This window comes from Typopeltis vanoorti, chromosome 16 (genome assembly GCF_054136105.1).
Source record: "Typopeltis vanoorti isolate ZY-2024b chromosome 16, IOZ_Tvanoo_1.0, whole genome shotgun sequence".
In the NCBI taxonomy this organism is placed as follows: Eukaryota; Metazoa; Arthropoda; class Arachnida; order Uropygi; family Thelyphonidae; genus Typopeltis; species Typopeltis vanoorti.
Genome location: NC_143564.1, coordinates 42,855,136 through 42,875,080, shown reverse-complemented (window position 1 = coordinate 42,875,080; position 19,945 = coordinate 42,855,136). Strand labels below are relative to the sequence as shown.

General features: G+C 35.9%; 1 protein-coding gene across 2 annotated transcripts in view; it reads right to left on the bottom strand.

Moving 5' to 3' along the window:
• The window catches only part of LOC150097975 (vascular endothelial growth factor receptor 1-like), a 354,137-nt gene that overhangs the window by 306,731 nt on the left and 27,461 nt on the right, over window positions 1-19,945 (bottom strand). For both annotated transcript variants that reach the window (XR_016549608.1, XM_090406574.1), the window contains exon 3: window positions 11,889-12,081. Coding sequence is in view for 1 of the 2 variants with exons in the window: in XM_090406574.1 (XP_090262700.1) it covers window positions 11,889-12,081 (193 nt within the window). In the remaining variant the exon portion in view is untranslated. The remainder of the gene's footprint in view (window positions 1-11,888; window positions 12,082-19,945) is intronic.

The following is a 19,945-nucleotide window of genomic DNA, read 5'->3' as shown; positions in this document are numbered from 1 at the left end:
GAAAAAGAGGCCAGAGAACTCAACCAAGAAACTAACATCATAACTAGGCTGACCATATTTCCTTGAGACATTGGGATGGCAAAAACGGGATGGGGGTTACGTAATATTCTGCGTAACCCCCATTCCGTGGGGTTATTACGCAAAAAGTAAGACGATGAAAAAAGACGATTTCAAGTCTAATTTTACTATGTCTAATATGTATGGGATAATATGTATGGAATAAAATGTTTCTGATTTAGTACGTGCTAAAGAAAATTTTGGTTCATAAATTTTATTTATCAATGTCAACAAGCAGTCATTTGCGCGAAAACTTTGGCCGTGACGCACAGTATGATAAGCAACAAGAGCTTCACTTGCTGCAATCACTTTTATCACTTTCGCTATCACCATCACGTCTCTCCATAAACGAGCTAATGTTGTTAACTGAAGCCAGAGTCTTTTCAGCATCCTTATGTTTCTGGCTATGTAGGTGTTGATTGATGTCGATTCTACCTCCATGTGCAACGGAAAAATGAACATTACAATGTTGGCAGACCACTTTTGTTCCATTGCTATACAGCTTGTCCAGTTTAATAAATTTGAATTCTTTATGGATATCGTCATTAAAACTTCAGTTTCGCCTCCTTGACATTGCAAGGATAGACTTAAAGCTATATTTTTAAAGATTTAAAAATAAAACTTAAAATTTTATAAAATATGAAATTTAAACCACCGGCATTGAATAGCAGAACCGGGTTAGCGTAAAGGCAAAACAAAAACTAATGCTACAGCAGAACAGACGCCGCATCTGAGACGCGCAAGTGTTGCCAACATACATTTTTAATTTTCCCTGAATAAATCAGTTCAGATATCGATATTTAGTATCGAACAATGCTACTCCATGGTTATTCAAATTACTAGTACCCATGATATTTATATACGATTATAGGTTATGAATAATAATTTATGATTGACCAATATTAAAGTATATTTATAGTTTTTATTAAAAACGGGACAAAATCGACATTTTTATTAAAACGACTGAACGGCCGAGAAATATGAAAAAAAAAACCGTACTGTCCCGTTCAAAACATACGTATGGTCAGCCTAATCATAACTCTTGTTGATGCTAACGCACTAGAAAAATCTAAATTAATTCCACTAAAATCAGGGATACAACACCAAATTCCCAAAATTAATGTTGAATTAATTAATGTCTTCATCTTATAGATATGAAGATCAATACGGACGGTACGAGAACATATATAAATTGCAATCACTGCCCTAATACTGAACTGACACCCACTCACAATTTCATTTTTACCTGTCCAGCAATTACATCAGCCTTGCAAGCAATAGACTCTAATCCTGAACAACAACTCTACAGGGACAAAATTATCAACATTTCCATGTGCTCTTTGAACTGCTTTAGCTATGTTGATGATTTTGACCAACAACTCAATTTTGATCCTGAACAACAACTCTACAGGGTCAAAATCATCAACATAGCTAAAGCAGTTCAAAGAGCACATGGAAATGTTGATAATTTTGTCCCTGTAGAGTTGTTGTTCAGGATTACAGTCTATTGCTTGCAAGGCTGATGTGCTCCTCAAAGGACAAGACAACAACAACAACAACAGCAACAATAGTACACTCAGACAATGCTGCTATTAAGTATTCTTAATCAATATCCAAGCAGTATCATATTTGTCTTCCTTCCACTGCACTAGTTTTTTTCATATGGCTTATAGTTGTTTCCTAAGCTTTTCATAATCACAAGCCCTGTAGTTCTACATACATCCCTTCTTCAACATTCTCATATGACATGCTACAAACAACGGGATCACTTTGTGGTCACTCTTGCCAAATGGGGGGAAGTTTAGACACTCAATTCACAATCACTTTCTCTGATGATATGGCCAGACATAAGACTCACAATGAATGGTGTACCGGAACTAGCTTGCATAAGCGGAGTGTTAAATTTTCAAGAATTTTTGAACCGGTTGTTCAACTAACCATAGTTATAAACTGTAGAGAAGTATACAATTCAACCCACAATTAGCAGCATTTGAATGATAAGCTTATATTTGGTGACACTTCCTGGCTGAAAAATCAGCCATGAAGTGCTTTTTTTGGCATGCTTTGTGCTTCGTGTGTTAAGGCTTAAGTGCTGGGAGAAATTTGTGTTAGAAGCTAATGAAGTGAAACAGCATTGAGAAAGGATTAAAAATTATGATCAATTGAAACTCGCTCAATCACAATAATTTTAGAAGAGGAAGACTATTTTTAGAATCTGCACTTGTTCTCAAAAAGCAGCCTAATTTGCTTAAATATGATTGCATAAAACTTCCTAAAATATGTGGAAAACTAGTACTCCGAGATTCCAGTTTACATCCTAGGGCACCCACCTAGTTAGGACTAGTCTTTCATTCAAGTGTGTCCCTTAATTATTATTAAGTGACACCTCCAGAGAGTAAGAACTCATCGCGGGAGGTCACTACACTCAACTTCGCTAAATACATTCTTTTTAATCCTTTCTCAGTACTGTTTCACTCCGTTAAAGTTCTAACATGATCATCGCAGAGCACTTTAACACACGATACTGATTATTCATGGTGAAAATATAGCACGCAAGGCAAAACATTATAACTTCAATTGTATAGGCAATTAAACCGGTTGACCATTCTTAAAAGATGTCGGGATACAGGAATATACTCAACTGCTCTAAATTAAACTCTGCAACGGAAATGGATCGCTGCTACCAACGATATCATCAGCTCATTACAGTCAGAATTTTAAGCTATTCTCAACACTCAATTCTTTATCATTCTCTTTAATATTTCAGAAATCTCTTCTCAAAAAGAATTCTTAAAAATAACAAATAAACACATCATGTTCAATCTCTACATGCAGTGTTGACCTGTCGTCAAAGAGATTTAACGAAGCTGCCGTTATCGTCATAAGTCTCGTCTACGTACCGGAAATAGACCTGATGTTCAACATGGACTGCTGAATTCATCACGTAGCTCCAGAAATAGTTAACAACATTAGCCAACTCAGTGCCCTCAAGCCGCTGTGCCTCAACTCAGTGCCCGATAAGGCGCTTCTTCGATTAATGCCAGGGAATACAACAGAAGAAGATATATTTTAAGAGACTGCTCCACCTACAGATCTTTAGATTATGAGCCTATAAATATATTGAAACACTAAAACATATTTACAATAATACAACTTCTGTAATTAAATTATATAAAAACAGTGAAAAGTTTCCAATACAAAATAACCGATATGTGCGCTGCAAAAATAAACCCTTTCATGGCCAATTCCTTCGAGATACTGAGGAAAAAATTCAAGTGAACAAAACGTGACAATGGCTACAATATTGATATATTAAAAAAAAATAATAAAACAGATTCATCTAATCTATTCGCAGCTCACAAACAGGCGTTACAAACTAATGCAATCAATGCAAAAATTGTGAACATTAGTAATAACAACAAATGAAGATTATGAGATCAGAAGGATGAGACTATAGGACATCTAATCACAACCTGCAAGACAGCTGCTCAAACTGATTATAAATACCCCATGATCAATTGGCCAAAATAATTCATTGGCATGTATACAAAATATATGATAACTGGTGACAGCATAAAATAGAGACAGTGTTAGAAAACTAAACAGCAAAAATTCTCTGGAACTTTAGAATACAAACGGATCGGCATTATTCCATTGAATTTTTAGCATAGGTTTGCATTATTGACATCGTTGTACCCAGTAATAACAACATTATTAATAACAAAGAACTGGGAAAAAATTACTAAATATCGAGATCTGGCAATCGTAATTGTCCGGCTGTGGCTTAAACACACCAAAGTCATCCTAATAGATATCGGTACATTTGGTGCAATTTCTTAAAAAGTTATCCAACTATTTACAAGAATTATACATCAACGAAGTGACCCATGTGATCTATAAAAAATGGCATTACTTGGAACATTCCATATTTTACGATGCTACCTGACAGAGTGTTCTTAGATTCTTGGGCAGAATCTCAATGTTCTGTATCACCAGTCAAACTGTTCTTTGAATTATATATTGTTTTGACTGAGTATATCAATTATGTGAATAAAAAAATTATAATAAGTATAGGCCTGTGTAGCTCAGTGGAAGTGAAGCTTGAATCCTCTACTGCGCAAAGAGAGAGAGAGAGAGAGAGAGAGAGAATTAAATTCACGTCTATTCGCCGACTGGAGTTATTTCCAAGCATTTCTTCGACAGTTCCCGAGTTAGACGATCACTGGCAAGGGATTGAGGGTTTCCCTCCCCAGGAAACTCGGGTTTTTAGTCCCCTAAACTCAAGAAAATCTATTTTCATACAGTAACATATTCTGTAAGAGTTAGCTACCAAGAGATGACATCACTTGTTTGTCCATCTCTTCTTCGGTTGCACTTATAATTAGCGATAGTTATGCACTAGCTGTTTCTGATTAGCTACCTGTGAAGAATGAACTGCCCACATAGCCTCTAAAGTTATATGGGGTTAAAATGTATAGCCTACTTCTATGAGGGAATAAAAGGTGTTAGTTGATTATTATTATTATTATTTATTTATTTCATTTATTTTTTGCTAGTTGGCGTACCATGCATTAACATAAAGATAATCTACCATTTCCATGAAGAACAAAAAAATACATATGCCGTCATGAGCATTGTTAATTGTGCCTTGATCATGCTTTTGATGTTGGTTCTATGAACCAACTGGAAAATGACCATCCTATTCCATTGCTCCTACTTTAGAAGAGAAAGGCTGTTTTTAGAACCTGCAGCTACTCTCCAAAATTAGCTTCGTATATTTTTGAATAACTATGGTTCCAAAAACTTTCTAAAACATGGGAAACACATATTTCGAGATCCCAGTTTATATCCTAGGCCGCCAACGAGCGCCCACAGAGGACGAACTACCTAGGACTAGACTTTCGTCCACGTTTTTCCCTTAGTTTTATGTATAAGAATTATCTATGCTAGGAATTTTACAAGAATATAATTTTTCAACAAACTTCTGCTTAATTTATCCTAGACCACATCCCCGGAAACTCGAGTTTTTAGTCCCCTAAACTCAAGAAAATCGACGGTTCTTATGGTAAAAACATTCGCATGATCTATGTCCCTCGATGATTTCGCATTTTTAGAATTGTCACGAATCTGAGAAGACCATTACTCTAAGAAGAGAAGCTGTCCAGTCAAAATTAAGCAGATTTTTCTGATAATGGAATGCATTTACACTTTCGTGGGATTAAAATTCTCACAAGCAGAGAATCCACCGCTTTTCTTCAATTTTAAGCGAGGCTGTTGTTAAAAAACTAAGGGAACACTTCTGCTTTGAACCCTCATGTGCCTTCTGTTTCATATTGCCTAAAAGAGATATCCCTTAATACCACGAAAATCATTCTCTCAATTCCTTGATTCTATCTCTTTATTCCAATTAATATTGCCAAATTAAAATCACCCATAATTATCACTCTTCTCTTGCTCACTTAGCCAAGTTCATCATCATCATCATCATCATCATCATCATTATTAGAGCCTGTGTAGCTCAGTGGATGTGGCGTTTGCACACCACCGTGCTAGGCCGCACGAAGGAAGTCTTGGTTTCGAGTCTAGTCGGCGACTAGAGGAAATTTTTCTAAGCCTTTTTTCGACCGGTTCCCGAGTTAGTCGATCTCTGGCACGGGCAAGCAGGTTTTTCCTCCCGGAAACTCGGGTTTTTCGTCCTGTAAACTCAAGAAAATCGACCGTAGAACCCACATTATTTCAGACATTAAATATATTGTGTTAGGGTTAGAGACCACGAGATGGCGGCACATTTGAGCCGTCTCTCTTCACTGCGTGCCGCTTAATTAGTGATAGCCTTGGGCCATCTGTCTCTGATTGGGTACCAGTGGAGATTGAACTGCCCACTCAGTCTCCAAAAGTTAGATAGGGCTAAATGGCCTCGCCTACTCCCGTATATACGGGAATAAAAAGGCGTTAGCTGATTTTTTTTTTTATTTTATTATTATTATTAGGAGAAACCTCCAGGGAGTTAATAACCCATCGAGCGAGGCCATACTATCTATTCGTATTAGCTGTCATACCTATTCTTGATTTCAGTCATGCTACTTGTACACAAAACATCCAACGGCAATCCATTTCAATCAAGCACCACCCTATGAGAGAAAATTCTAGCCCTCACACCCTTGTTGATTCATTCTCATCTTCCAATGATGCCCTGGTGTCCTTTCCCTACCCTCAATAAAATGAAAAATTCTATCTACTGAAATTCTGTATAACCGTTTGAGAACGTTGTAAGTCTCAATCATATCACCCCTCTTTCTCCTGTGTGCTGATGTCTGGAGCCTACAAATTCTCAATCTGTGTTCGTAATCAGTATTCCACAACCCGGACATCTTTTTTATATATTTTTTTATATCAGATTGCCCTACCTATCATTGCATCATCAGCAAATAGCTGTATGTTGCATGTCAAATCCTTCCCAGTGTCATTGTTGTACAGGTTGAATAAAAATGGACTAAGGACTGATCTTTGAGGCACATCACTAGTTACTTTGAATCTTGCAGACTCACATCCATCATATATCACTTTTTGATACCTGTCAGTCAGTTATCCCTTTTATTAACGCTAATATTTTATAATCCAATCCCACATTATCCAGTTTATGCAACAGTCTTTTATGCTGTATTCTGTCAAAAGTCTTAGCAAAATCTAAAAGTATTGTGTATCCATTCCCCTTGTGTAACTCAGTGGGAACATTATTACAGAATTTGAGCAAGTTGTTAAAACATGAACTTTCCTTAGTAATCCCATGGTGTTCATTGCAAAGTTAGGGATTCTCTGTCAACAATTTTTGAATGCAAGCCCTAACCAATTTTCCCAAAATCTTCATCAGGGCATCATTGGAGAAGCCTCTTTGCACCATTCTTGTGCAATGGGATTACCACAGATTCCATTCCTGTGAAATCTGTTATGTTCCGAGTCTCAAATTATATAGCCTCGTCAAAGGACTAGCCAATTCAGCTGAACACTCTTTTACACTCTTTACGATTATGGTTGCAAAACGTATGTGGCTCTCAACTGAAGGCGAGTTAGCAAGAGGTAGAAGGAATTGTTTTTCTTAGAAAATCTGGTTTTTCCAACCGGACAGGAGAACAGACGCACATACAATTTACACTCAAAAGGATATATTTCAACATACGACTAGCCGACTAGCCACCTTATCCTAAAATTACGGTTACAAAAGCCAATCTTGACAAGTCTGGGACTGCACATTATGATCATTAATGCGAATTATATTAGGTACCATTATTGAAAATCAATAAATTTATATTTAAAAATAATCAGAAAAAAAAATCAGCTAAACAGGCATATTATTGTTTGGCTTAGAAAGAATTCCGTTAGTCGACGACTAACATGATGCCTAGTGCGACGAAAGCAAACACTGTTTCCATCAGAGCTACACAGCATCTTCTTTGCTGGCGTGGTTGGCTAAGAGGATAGCATCTCTATTATCCAGACAAAAGACTGTACTGTGTAGAAATTATTTTACCTTGGGTATAATAAATGTTAAAAATACCAAGCTATTTTAAACTTACCAAGCTATTTTTAACAGACTGTACTGTGTGTTGCAAATCCTGGAGCAGTGAAAACTTCTGTAGGTAGTGAATTTCATTTCTGGATGTGAGAAGACATTCTACTTACCGAAGACATCTAGTGGTTTGCGCAAATTTGTACACATACTCTACTTTTTATATGCTTTCAATATTTTTTTAATGGAATCGGTCAACTCTGAGTGGCTGAATTAAAATGCACATGATCCGGTTCTAATAAAAACGGTTCTTTTATACTACATTTTTGAATACTATTCTTTGTTTTGATTTAATTTCCATTTCATCAATGAAACAGGTAGATCAGTACGAAACACTGATACAAGAGATACTGAAGTTTGTAGTTCAGAAGGTGGCTCGAGTTCCCAAAACTACTTGAAATTTCAAAAAATAAAAGTATCATATAAATCTATTGTTTTTAAAGGAGCGTTAATTCTTTTAAATAGAATAGAATTTAAGTAAATTTTGCGAGTAATGTTCAATAAATTTTTTTTTTTTTTTTTTACTATTTTATTATGGTTTTTCTTTGGCTACAGATTAACTCATCATCAAATTCCTGATATATACCTATAGGGTTGTAAAGGTTAATGATAGTCTAGGTAAAAAAGTTACACCATTACTATCTTCCGATCAACAATTTTTCTACAAATTTATCTGTTATCTGTCGGACTCTAATATTATCAGATTTTATATTTCTGCCTTTTAAGGCGCTATTTACAGTATCAATCTGTCTACATCTTGGTCTTCCTCTGGGTCTTTTTCATGCCAACCTGGCAAAGAATATTTGTTTTGCTAACTTTCCTCTCCCATTCTGTTAAAGTTACTATTCCAGCTGAGATTAGCTCTACTAACACATTCCTGAATCCTAACAATGGCGAGTTCATTCCCAATATCCTCATTTTTGATGTGATACTGCCATTGATGCCATCTGTTCACTCCACTAACAATTCTCAGAATTCTCTTATCAATGGTCTCCAGTCTTTGATGAAGTGTTTTATTGTTATCCCAGATCTCGGATCCATAAGTTAATGGTGTGAACGCAGTCTTGTATACAGTTAATTTAGTGTTTTGACTAATTTCTTTCTTATTCCATAAATATTTCTTCAGCTGATTTCGCACCATATCAGCTTTACTAATTATGTTGTATATTTCCATGTTTAATTTACCATCATCATATAGCTGAATTGTTTTACTTGTTCTATAGGTTCACCATTCAGGATAGAATTGACGTTTACAATGTTTCTGCCTATTTTCCTCGTCTTTGTCTTGTTATTGCTGATTTTCATACCAAAATTATTACAACAATTATTCAATTTAGTCAGGGAATCATGCAGACTTGTACTGGATTTATTTAGAGGTATAACATCATCTGCATACAGTAAAGGTAGAGTAACACCGCCAATGTTAATATCAGATTTAGTACCACTTTACTTCATAATGTGATCCATATAGATAATGAATAACAGAAGGGATAATGTACATCCTTGTGTGACACCAGATTTATATCAAACCATTTTCATGTACTTCCTTCAATTCCAACTGCTGACTTACAACTCAAAAGGACTAAGTATTGCTTGATATAATGCCCCATTTACACCATACAACTGTAGCGTTTTGAATTGCTTCTCTCTTGGCACTTTGTCATATGCGTTTTCCAGATCCACAAAACTTAAATACAGATCTTTGTTATATTCCAATGATTTCTCAACTATTTATCGTAAAGTGAATATTTGATCCTGACAGCCTCTATTTGGAATGAATCCAGCTTGTTCTTTACCAAGCTTCCCCTTCTACAATCCTTCTGAACCGTTTCTATATACAGTAATACTCAATAGCGAAATACCTCTGTATTTATCACCAATCTTCTTGAATTCGACCCTCTGACCAGGCCTTCAGAATTATGCAATGGAGCCACTGTAAAATTTTATACCTCCATATCTGAGCATTTCTTGCAGAATTTCATCTACATCAGCTGCCTTTCCACATTTTAGGTTTTTTGATTACTTTTTCTAGTTCAGGTATGAATATGTATTCCTGATTGTATTTCTTTTTGAGGAGTTTTCTACAATTGTGCTGACACTGCTTGTTTCATTTAGCAGTCTTTCAAAGTAATCATTCCAGACATCTAGAATATCGTTATCTTCAGTTTTCTCATCACCTTTATCATCTCTGCTTCTTTTACAGTTCTTTTCCTCCATTTCTGAGCATTCTAAATAGTCTCCAGAATATTTTGCCACTTTCCAGATATTTATTTTCTATGTTCTTACCAAAGTCTATCCATGACTTTCGTTTAAATAGTTTTATACAGTGCTTCGCTTTTTTTTACATTTTTTTTTCTTTGTGTGTGTGTGTGTGTGCATTCTCTAAGAGCACAAGCTGACATACTTGCTTAGAACTTTGGATTTGCGTTCTACTTTTCTTTTGCTGCCTTGTTACCTTTCTGAGTACACCATGGTGGTCTCATTTTTCTATCTTTATGGACAATCTCACCACATACGTTTGGATGCTATCCAGGGAAGCTCCAAACCTCCCCGTCCCTTTCACCAGTCCCATCATACAGAAAGTATGCTGTATGGACTCAAGCAAAAACCATATGCTTCACTTGCAAACACAGCATCTAACTAAAAACTATTGTTATTAATTAGATGTGTGTGAGTTCGCTCGCCTGCAAAGCAGCAATAAAATTCGTAAATGTGTTAAAACTATATAGTGAATGTTGTTATGGCAGTTTCACATATTATTGGGATTCGGTTGAAGAGAGTTGGCATTTCAACTCAATTGTCGGATTGCTTTTATATTTCCGTCGCGCGATCTTTTGTTAATACTGCACCAATCACGTCTTAATAACCTGCCATTGCTGTCTGTTTCGTTTTAGGCTTAATTACCATAAAGGGAGAAAAGTCACAAAACAGAAAAATGTTCCGGAATCAGGCCCAGTGCATAAAAAAGTTTCGTGGACAGACCCTGGAGGATCCTGTCTAAATTTAACTACTGCCTGAACCAGTGGGAAAATATCGCTATCAACTATAACATAATATGAGACTTTTCATATTTCTTGTATCTTCTCTCCATATGAATTTGTGCACATTTTTATGTTGTAACATGGTGTTAGTAATAACAAGTCCATGTCTTGAGTAGAAATCTGACAGGTACTTACCATTTATATTAGCTTTGCGCTTTTCTCCAAATTTTCCCAAAACATTTCTATATGTCTTGTAATCATTTTCTACTCTGCTGTTTAGATTTCTGGCAAGGACAATCTTTTCCTTTTTCATCGAGCCCGTTACCCTCACTGATGCCTCAAAAAGTCCTCAATAAGCACAAATAAGTCGCATTGTCCAGTTCTCCATTCTAATATTTGCCTACATCACTGTATTTGATGTTGCCTGCCATTCATGAAGATTATCTTCATATTTAGTGTGAATACTATGGCTACTACCTTTTTTCCCTGATTGTCATTGCCTGAATATAACATCTCATCTTCTTTGTTTTAGTCACGCTTATTATGTCGATCTGGTACTTATCCAATTCTTCTGCTAGTTTTTAATTTTCCACTGATGCTTCTTACATTGATAGTACCAATCTTGAACTCTGTTGATGTTGGGTGGGGATGTGTTCTGGGATTTGCTCCAGTGGCCGACTTTCCGCTCTTCATCCTTGTTCGCTGACGAAAACAACGAAGGCTTGTTTAATCGGACGACGGGCCCAGCCGGTATGAGATTCTTCTATATTGTACAATCATTTTACATTGCGGTTTTAGCCAATAAGGATATAATTTAGTCGGCTAAATTACAAATTGCCAGTCCATCCTCATTCTTTCAGTATCCAGGCAGATACCTGACAGGGTGCATCGCGAGAAGGTGAGAATTGGATATTAGGTGAGAAGCCCCAGTCGGTTCTCCGCATTCCTTAATAGACTATGTGGAGGTCTCCTCCCATTTATACAGCTTTGATCTTAAGCACCCATACAGATTACCTAAAATCTGAAAAAATAAAAAATAAAAAACTTTAATTAATCAAATGATGTTATGAATGACTACATATTTCAAGTCGCTAGTGACGATGCTCCATGATTAGAAACACCTCGATTCTTCCTGTAGCAGTATAATAGGAATATGCCTCATAATAACGAGTGGAATCTTTAAATGAACTTTTCCTGAATTCAAAAGCACGCAAGCATAATGCAAAGAGTTATACACAAGGTAAATTAAGGAATATAAATACTTTGAAAATATTTTTACTTACCATTAATAAACACATATACGGAAGTGACATTATCGCTGGACTTAAAGTTCCTTGTGCCATTATAATAGCATGAATATAATCCTGTATCATTATAGACAGGATTTTCAATTATGAGCAGGCTGCTATATTTTGAATGTTCCACTGTGTCATTAACGACCATGATGATATTAGTACGATTCTCAATATCAGGATTCTGAAATGAAACAACATCAGCAAATATAATAAATTATAAAATTTCTGCAAAAGCTTAATAAAATAATTGTTAATTTCTAATGTCCTTAAAACGCATATCAAAATATGCAGAAAGTAAGAAATGCATTTCATTTCTAGTGAGAATTAAACTGCTGTAATGGATACTGATTACCTCATGTAGCCAATTTCCTGGTTTTTAATATATAAAAAGGAGAGTCACGGATGTCTCTCTTAATAGCTGAGTAGGTAACGTTTTCACTCTACCACCTATGGCTGTGGGTTTGAGCTGCACCGTAAAAAGGACTTATAAATTGTTTCAGCATTACTGAATACAAAGACATCTTTCTAGACAACAAATACTCTTTGCAACTGAAGTTCAAAACTATGTCTCATCTATGCTTTGAATATAAAGTATCTTAATGAAAGTTTTAGGTTTCTGTGTCTGCCGAAGTTTAAACAGAGAACTGAAAGAATTCAAGAATTATCTTACACAACCTACACCGTAATTTACTTGATCAGGAATTTTTAAGGTTGAAGTTTCTCTACTCCAAGTTGAATTGGAATTTGAATTGGAAAAAGCAAAACATTACCTTTCCTCGACATTCTACTCTCTCTCTCTCTCTCTCTCTCTCTCTCTCTCTCTCTCTCTCTCAGATAAAAGATTTTGTTATTCAGTAAGAAAACCCACCAACACTGGTAGATTTCTCCATACTCCACACCACCACCCCTTACAGAAGGTAGGAATAATCAAAAACTCTAAGGAACAGAGGATACGACATCTCTAGCAGCATAGAGAAGAGAAATAAAGAACTTTATTACCTATTTCATTATTTTCTCCTTAATGGATATGGGCGCAAGAGGATCACCACGATTTTGCAAACATCCCCTTACACAAAAGATAAATAAGCAAGACTTCAAAAGTGCAGTCACCTTCCCACAAAGTTATGGATAACATTTTTTTGGATTCCCTGACGTCATGACATAACAGTGACTATTATATCACTATATAAAATCTACAGATCCTTGCTGCATCCGAAATCTCATCCTTTCCTCAAGATGTCAGGTGTTTCCAAGATTCAGTGCTCGTGCGCCATTTGTTATGTTGGCCAAATGGCTTTTCCAGAGAAATCTGCATACAGATCTAGTTTTTCTCATCACACAAACCAATCAAGATCATCCTATACTTCGGAAGAGAGAGAGAAAAAAAACAGACTCCTGTATATTGAACATAACTACTTTGTCAGAAAATTCAATGAAAGCTTTCATAATGTTACACACTCCCACTCAATAAAAAAAAGAACCATGGCTTGGTCTGTCTTCCTGGGCCGTACTTATATTTTTCCCGAGGTGGATGGGGCCCGAGGCGCTATACTGCTTCGGGGCTTTTCCCTCATTGTTTGTGGCCCTTAAATTTGCCCTAATTTTTCTGGGCTCCCAGCTAGAGCCTCATGTGAGTGTGCATAACTACCTGCTGTCTTCATCAATAAAAAATCTCACATTTACAGACCTTGGCTATGATGCTCTTCATTGCAGCAGGTCCTAATGCCAGCCAGGACTCCTGCTTTCACGTGTTTATTGTTTAAAAGGTTCGTCCATTGAATTATTTTTTATTGCTTACTGTAACACGTCAGGCATCTCCAGCCGTTTTCTCCTGATGATATGCACTTGTCGGCACACTAAACTGGTTGAGTTATTTAATGTTTATAAAAATTTATTATGAGAGCCTGTGTAGCTCAGCAGAACTGACGTTTGGGTTCGAATCTAGTCGCCGACTAGAGGAACATTTTCTCGACTGGTTCCCGAGTAAGTTGATATCTGGCACGGGCAAGCGGTTTTTTCCTCCCAGAAACTCGGGTGTTTCATCCAGTAAACTCAAGAAAATCGGCCTTCGACCCCACGCTATTTTCAGACATTAAAAATATTGTGTTAGGGTTAGGGACCACGAGATGGCGGGACTTGTCATCTGTCACTGCATACCAATTAATTAGTGATAGCTTGGCCAGCTATCTCTGATTGGCTACCAGTGGAGATTGAAATGCCTACTCAGTCTCCAAAAGTTAGATAGGGTTAAAACGGCCTCGCCTACTCCCTATGCGAGAACAAAAAGGAGTTAGCTGATTTTTTTGAAATTTATTTAATATAGGTTCTCATTATGTGGTCATTATACCGAAATTTCGAAGAAAAATTAAGTACTATTATTATTATTATTATTATTATTCCTGACACCTCCAAGGAGTCATCGCAGGAGGACACCTAAAACTGTCTCAACCACTACACCGAAACTCCACTACGAATCATCTCCATGAACGCTATCTACCGCCCACCTCCACCAACACCACAACTAGAATTCTGTCTGTAAATTGCGTATGTTCTAAAGGGCCGATTTGTCTGTATGCGGGATGAATCGATGCAATGCATTATACTTTATCTCACAATTTGAGATAAAACTACTTGAGATAAGATTTTTTTTCTCTCTCTCTCTCTCTCTCTCTCTCTCTCTCTCTCTCTCATAACTGATGTGATATATTTATTGAAGAACTAAGGCAAATAACAAGCGCGATTTTGAATGAATAGGAGATGAAGGCTAGTAATTTAGCGATTTTAAATTATGGCTGACACAGCTAAGGCTATGAGGCTAGTGTAGAGCACATGTGTTCTTTGGCGGTCTGTTTTGCAAAATGAAAAATCCGAGTTTCCCAAAAGAAAAAATCCTTCAATTCACTATGATAGTGGCTAAATCACCTTCGGATGAGTAAGAAAAAAATAATAAAAATAAAAATGAACCCCATGAAGGTTTTTCCCGACCTTGACAGGATTTGAACGCTTCTCTTCCTGACCAAAGAGCATCGTCGATACCGATGGACTACGGTGGCATTTCCTTTATGAAGAGAAATATTTCGTGTATACTCTTCTCGGGTATACGACTGTATGGATGGGGTTATGTTAAATGCTGATAAGAGGTCTAGGTATTGTGCTGTGTTGTTATTTATGTTCCTAATGTTTATATTCATGTCACCTATTATTATCAGGTATTCTGAGGCGCCTTCTTCCGTCGCACAAAGCGATCTGTTTAATTCATTTAGAAATTTTGTGGTGCTTAAATTGGATGGTCTGTATATTGCGTTTAATATCAAGGAGTTCTCTTGTTCGATATTTTTAACTTCGACGCATATATTTTCTGCAAATTCTAATTTATGTTTGCTAAATATTATTATTCCACCGCCTCGTTTAGTTTGTCTGCAGCTCTTGTGTTGTTGAAAGTTTGGCATTTTGTAGATGGTTGCCTCTTCGTGTGTTGTGGATACTTCTGTTAGTATTAAAATATCTATGTTGTCTATATCTTCCTTCAGATAAGCATGCGGACTCAGGCAGTATTTTTGAATGCTCCTGATGTTGATATGAAGAATAGATAGTCCTTGTTTCCATTCTGTTATCGAGTTTAGAATGTGGCAACTGTCATGTTCCAGGATGATTACATCTGCTTGGTGGTCTGCGTTCACGTAGGTTGGTATGTTGTTCCATGCTTTACGACAGATTAGTGTTCCTTTTAATGTAGCAGTCTGCTGACATCTACGGATTTTATTCGGATTGGCTTTGCATAATAATAATAATAATAATAATAATAATAATAATAATAATAATAATAATTTTTAATATGTATTCTCGTTCAAAGAAATTACATCTACACAATATTCACACTGGAAAAGGAACAAATCTTAACTTCAGGCAGGGAGGACAACAAACACCAAGAAGGAGTAGCACTTATATTAAAACCAAAGGCTCAAAACTCTCTATTGTCTTACAATCCTATCTCACCTAGGATAATTAAAACAAGATTTAAAACATCAGTTGGATCACTGACTATTATTCAAATATACTCACCAACTTCGACATCATCAGAAGACATTGAGGAGTTTTATATAGATTTGAAAAAAGCAGTATAGCAGACATCAAGTCAAGATCTCCTAATTTTAATGGAGGACTTAAATGCAAAAGTAGGCAAAGACTGGGATACCTGGCCAAGTGTAATCGGAAAGTTCGGGTATGGAGAAAGCAATGAACTTGGCGAAAGACTGCTAAACGTCTGCTCAAATAATAGACTAACAATAACCAACACTCTCTTTAAACAACCAGAACCCGAAAAAAAAATGGACGTGGATATCACCAGACAGACAAACCAAGAATATGATAGACTATATTATTGTAAACCAAAGATGGGAATCAAGTATCCTTTTCTGCAGATTGTGGATCAGACCATAAGCTACTGTTAGCAAACTTAAGAATAAAGTTAAAATCTGAAAGCACTTTTAGAATCAAAAGGAGACTGAATGAAAAAAAAACTACAAGACAACTAAAAATAGCACACAGCAAGAAAATATCAAATAGAACTAGATACAACCCTAAAGGAACTACCAAAACAGAATATAAACATCGAAGAACATTGGTACAAATTAAAGGAAATAATATTAAAATCAGCAGAAAATATAATAGGTTACAAAGAAAGAGAAAGTAAAAAGGATTGGATCTCGAATGAAGTAAAAAGGTTAAGCGATCAAAGGAAGGGCATAAAACTAAAACAGAACTATAACAGATGTGAATATAATAGATTAACCAGAGAAATTAGAAAACTAGTAAAAAGAGGCAAGAATAACTGGTTAGAAGAAAAATGTAAAATGGCAGAGAAGCTATCAAAAGAAAATAACCTTCATGGATTATATAAACAAATAGACCAAATAAGTAAGACACAGACAACAAAAATGATAATGATCAAAAACAAAGAGGGACCACTAATTGAAAGTAAAACAAAAAGAATGGCCAGATGAGAAAATAATAAAAACATCTCCCAGGATATTACTCTTCCAGCCACTGAAATGGAAGAGAAAACAAATATCTTCCAAAGAAATAATACCACATAGCATAGAAAAACTTAAAACTAGGAAAGCACCTGGTATTGATCAAATACATGCAGAATTCTTAAAAGCAGGAAAGGAACAACTTTTGGAACCATTAAAAACATTATTTAAAAGGATCTACAAAAACGAAGCAGTGCCTACCGATTGGACCAAATCAGTTATAACTCCTATATACAAAAAAGGAGATAAAACAGAATGCGATAATTACAGAGGCATTAGCCCTCTCAGTATTCCAAGTAAGTTTTTTACGAAAGTACTCCAAAAACAAATTAAGCCATACAGGGGCACGCCAAGGGTATTTGCCGACCGGGTGCAAATTTTTATCGGCCGCCCCTAATATTGCACATTGTATAATCCAAATTAGATATTAGCTACATAAAATGCTGCCCTATCAATGTTGCCGCCAGGGTGCGGTGCACCTCTTACACCCTCGGGTTGGCACGGCCCTGAAGCCATATATAGAACTAGCACTAGGAGAAGATAAGCAGGCTTCAGACCAGGACAAAGCACAATTGATCAACTATTCACTTTAAGGCAGCTAATAGAAAAGACACTAGAGTACAACTAAGTAAAGACATAAATTTCATAGACTTTCGTCAGGCATTTCATTCAATCCGTAGAAGAGAATTATGGAAAACTATGGAAGAATTTGGAATTCCCAACAAAATAACAATAATAATAAGGAATCTGTATGAGAAATCTGAAGACAGGGATGCAATCTGTCACCAGACCTGTTCAATCTTACACTGGAAGAAGCAACCAATAAAGCCTTAAACAATGAAGACTCCGGAATCAAAATATATGGGAAAATTTAACAAATTAAAAATTTGCAGATGACATTGCATTACTTGCAAACACAGAAGAAAATCTACAGCGAATTTCTGATAAAATAAAGGAGGAGTGTATAAAATTTGCATTAAACATAAATATAGAGAAAACAAAAATTATGCAAATAGGAAAACGAAGCACCAATCGGGAAATTGAAATTGATAGTAAGAATCTAGACCTGGTAGAAAACTTCACCTACCTTGGAGGAGTTATTGAGTAAAACTGTGAAATTACAAAAGATATAAACAGACGAATCATTCAAGCATCCCAAACTTTTGGACGACTTAATAAAATATGGAAGTCAAGAGATATCAAACAAGTAACAAAAGTAAGAATCTATGAAACAATGGTCCTCCCAATGCTCCTCTATGGAAGTGAATGCTGGAATCTAAAAAAGGCTGAAGAGAAAAAATTATTATTTACTGAAATAGATTGGCTAAGAAGATTACTTGGAGTATCTCTGCTGGATCGACTAAGAAATGAAGACATGACACCGACAAAAACAAGAAACAACAATAATAGACAAAATCCAAGAAAGAAGACAGAATGGTAACAGAAAGCTACCATCTAAACCCCTGAATACAACGATGGAAGGTGAAAGATCCAAAGGACGGCCCTGAATTAGATGAATAGACAAAATAAAAGAGGACCTGAAAACCAAATCACAACAAGCGACACCAATCTGGACAGAATTGTTTTTACTCTCCCGGGACAGACAGAAGTGGAAAGAGTTCATTTGGCCTCATCATCATCCACATAGATGATGGAGGAGAGAAGAAGAAGAAGAAGAAGAAAGAAGAATATTCACACTATTCACAAATACTACTACTAATAATAATAATATTGTTTCCAGACAACAAAAGCTTTATCTTTTAGTACGTGAACCTTATGAGCTTGGCATAAAAGACTTGATTTAGCTGAATGTGTATTAATGAATTCATGTATGCTGTAATAATATTATTGCTGCTACTCACGACGCTACTAATGGAGAAAGAATTGATGAAGTCAGCAAGTTTGAGTACCAGGAATACCTTATTAATGCGAAAAAAGCAGCTATCAAAAGAATAGCTGATTTTGAGATACGGCGTTACAGAAGGATGTTGAAAAGCTATACGAATGAATTAGTTGGAAAAGATCAGTAGAACTTTAAGGCTCCTTAAGAATATTGTCAGAAGAAAGTTAAAATAGTTCGGACACATTGAAAAGATTGAAGGAGAACTTCTCAGAACACTAATAGAAAGCAAAGTTCCTGGAATAAGAGGAAGGAGCAGATTGTCAATGGGATGGAATGGGGACTACATGGTGAGGCCTGGTGTGGCACATCACCGAGCATCGGAGTGACTATGCGGCATCTGTGGATGTCCAGCGAACAGATGATGATGACTCACGATGCACACAGAAAAAAAAAAACAAAAGTGATCATTGGTGCAGAGGAAGAATTGATGATCCTTGGGTAGGCAGGAAGCAGGGCTCTCATGTGGTAGGGGATTCCTCCGAATATAATTGGGAAAGATTATTTTTTCAGTTATTAGCTAATTAATAGATGATTTTATTTAGAAATTTAAATTTAAAAATATAAATATATAATGTATTTAAATGAATCTAATTAAATGTAATGCCATTAAAGATGAACATAAAGCTCATAAAATACTTTGTGGTTTTTAACAAAGAAAGAGCCATATGGTTTCATTTCGGCGACGTAATTATATGGAAATAGTGGATATTAAAGATTAAGCATTATCTCAAAGCCGAATGTATGTAGAAACTTTGAAAGTTTCGAAATTTCGACCAGAGAACATATGAGAATACAATCCTCAACATCGAAGTTGCCTTAGCTTGCACTGCTTAAAAAGATACGAGAGCTGCCTAAGCGTTCATATGAAAAATAACCACAGAAGTGGTTATTTTTCATACGTATTTCATATATATATATATATATATATATATATATATATATATATATATATATATATATATAATTGTTTTTACCTTGTTCATTTTACCTTGTTTTTTACATTTTCCATATTGATTGATCCTCTGTGTTTAATTGGTGAATTTTGTTATTCCAGAGTTGGTTACGGTGGTCCTTTAGGACATATCGAACCTGGTTTGTTACTCTATAGA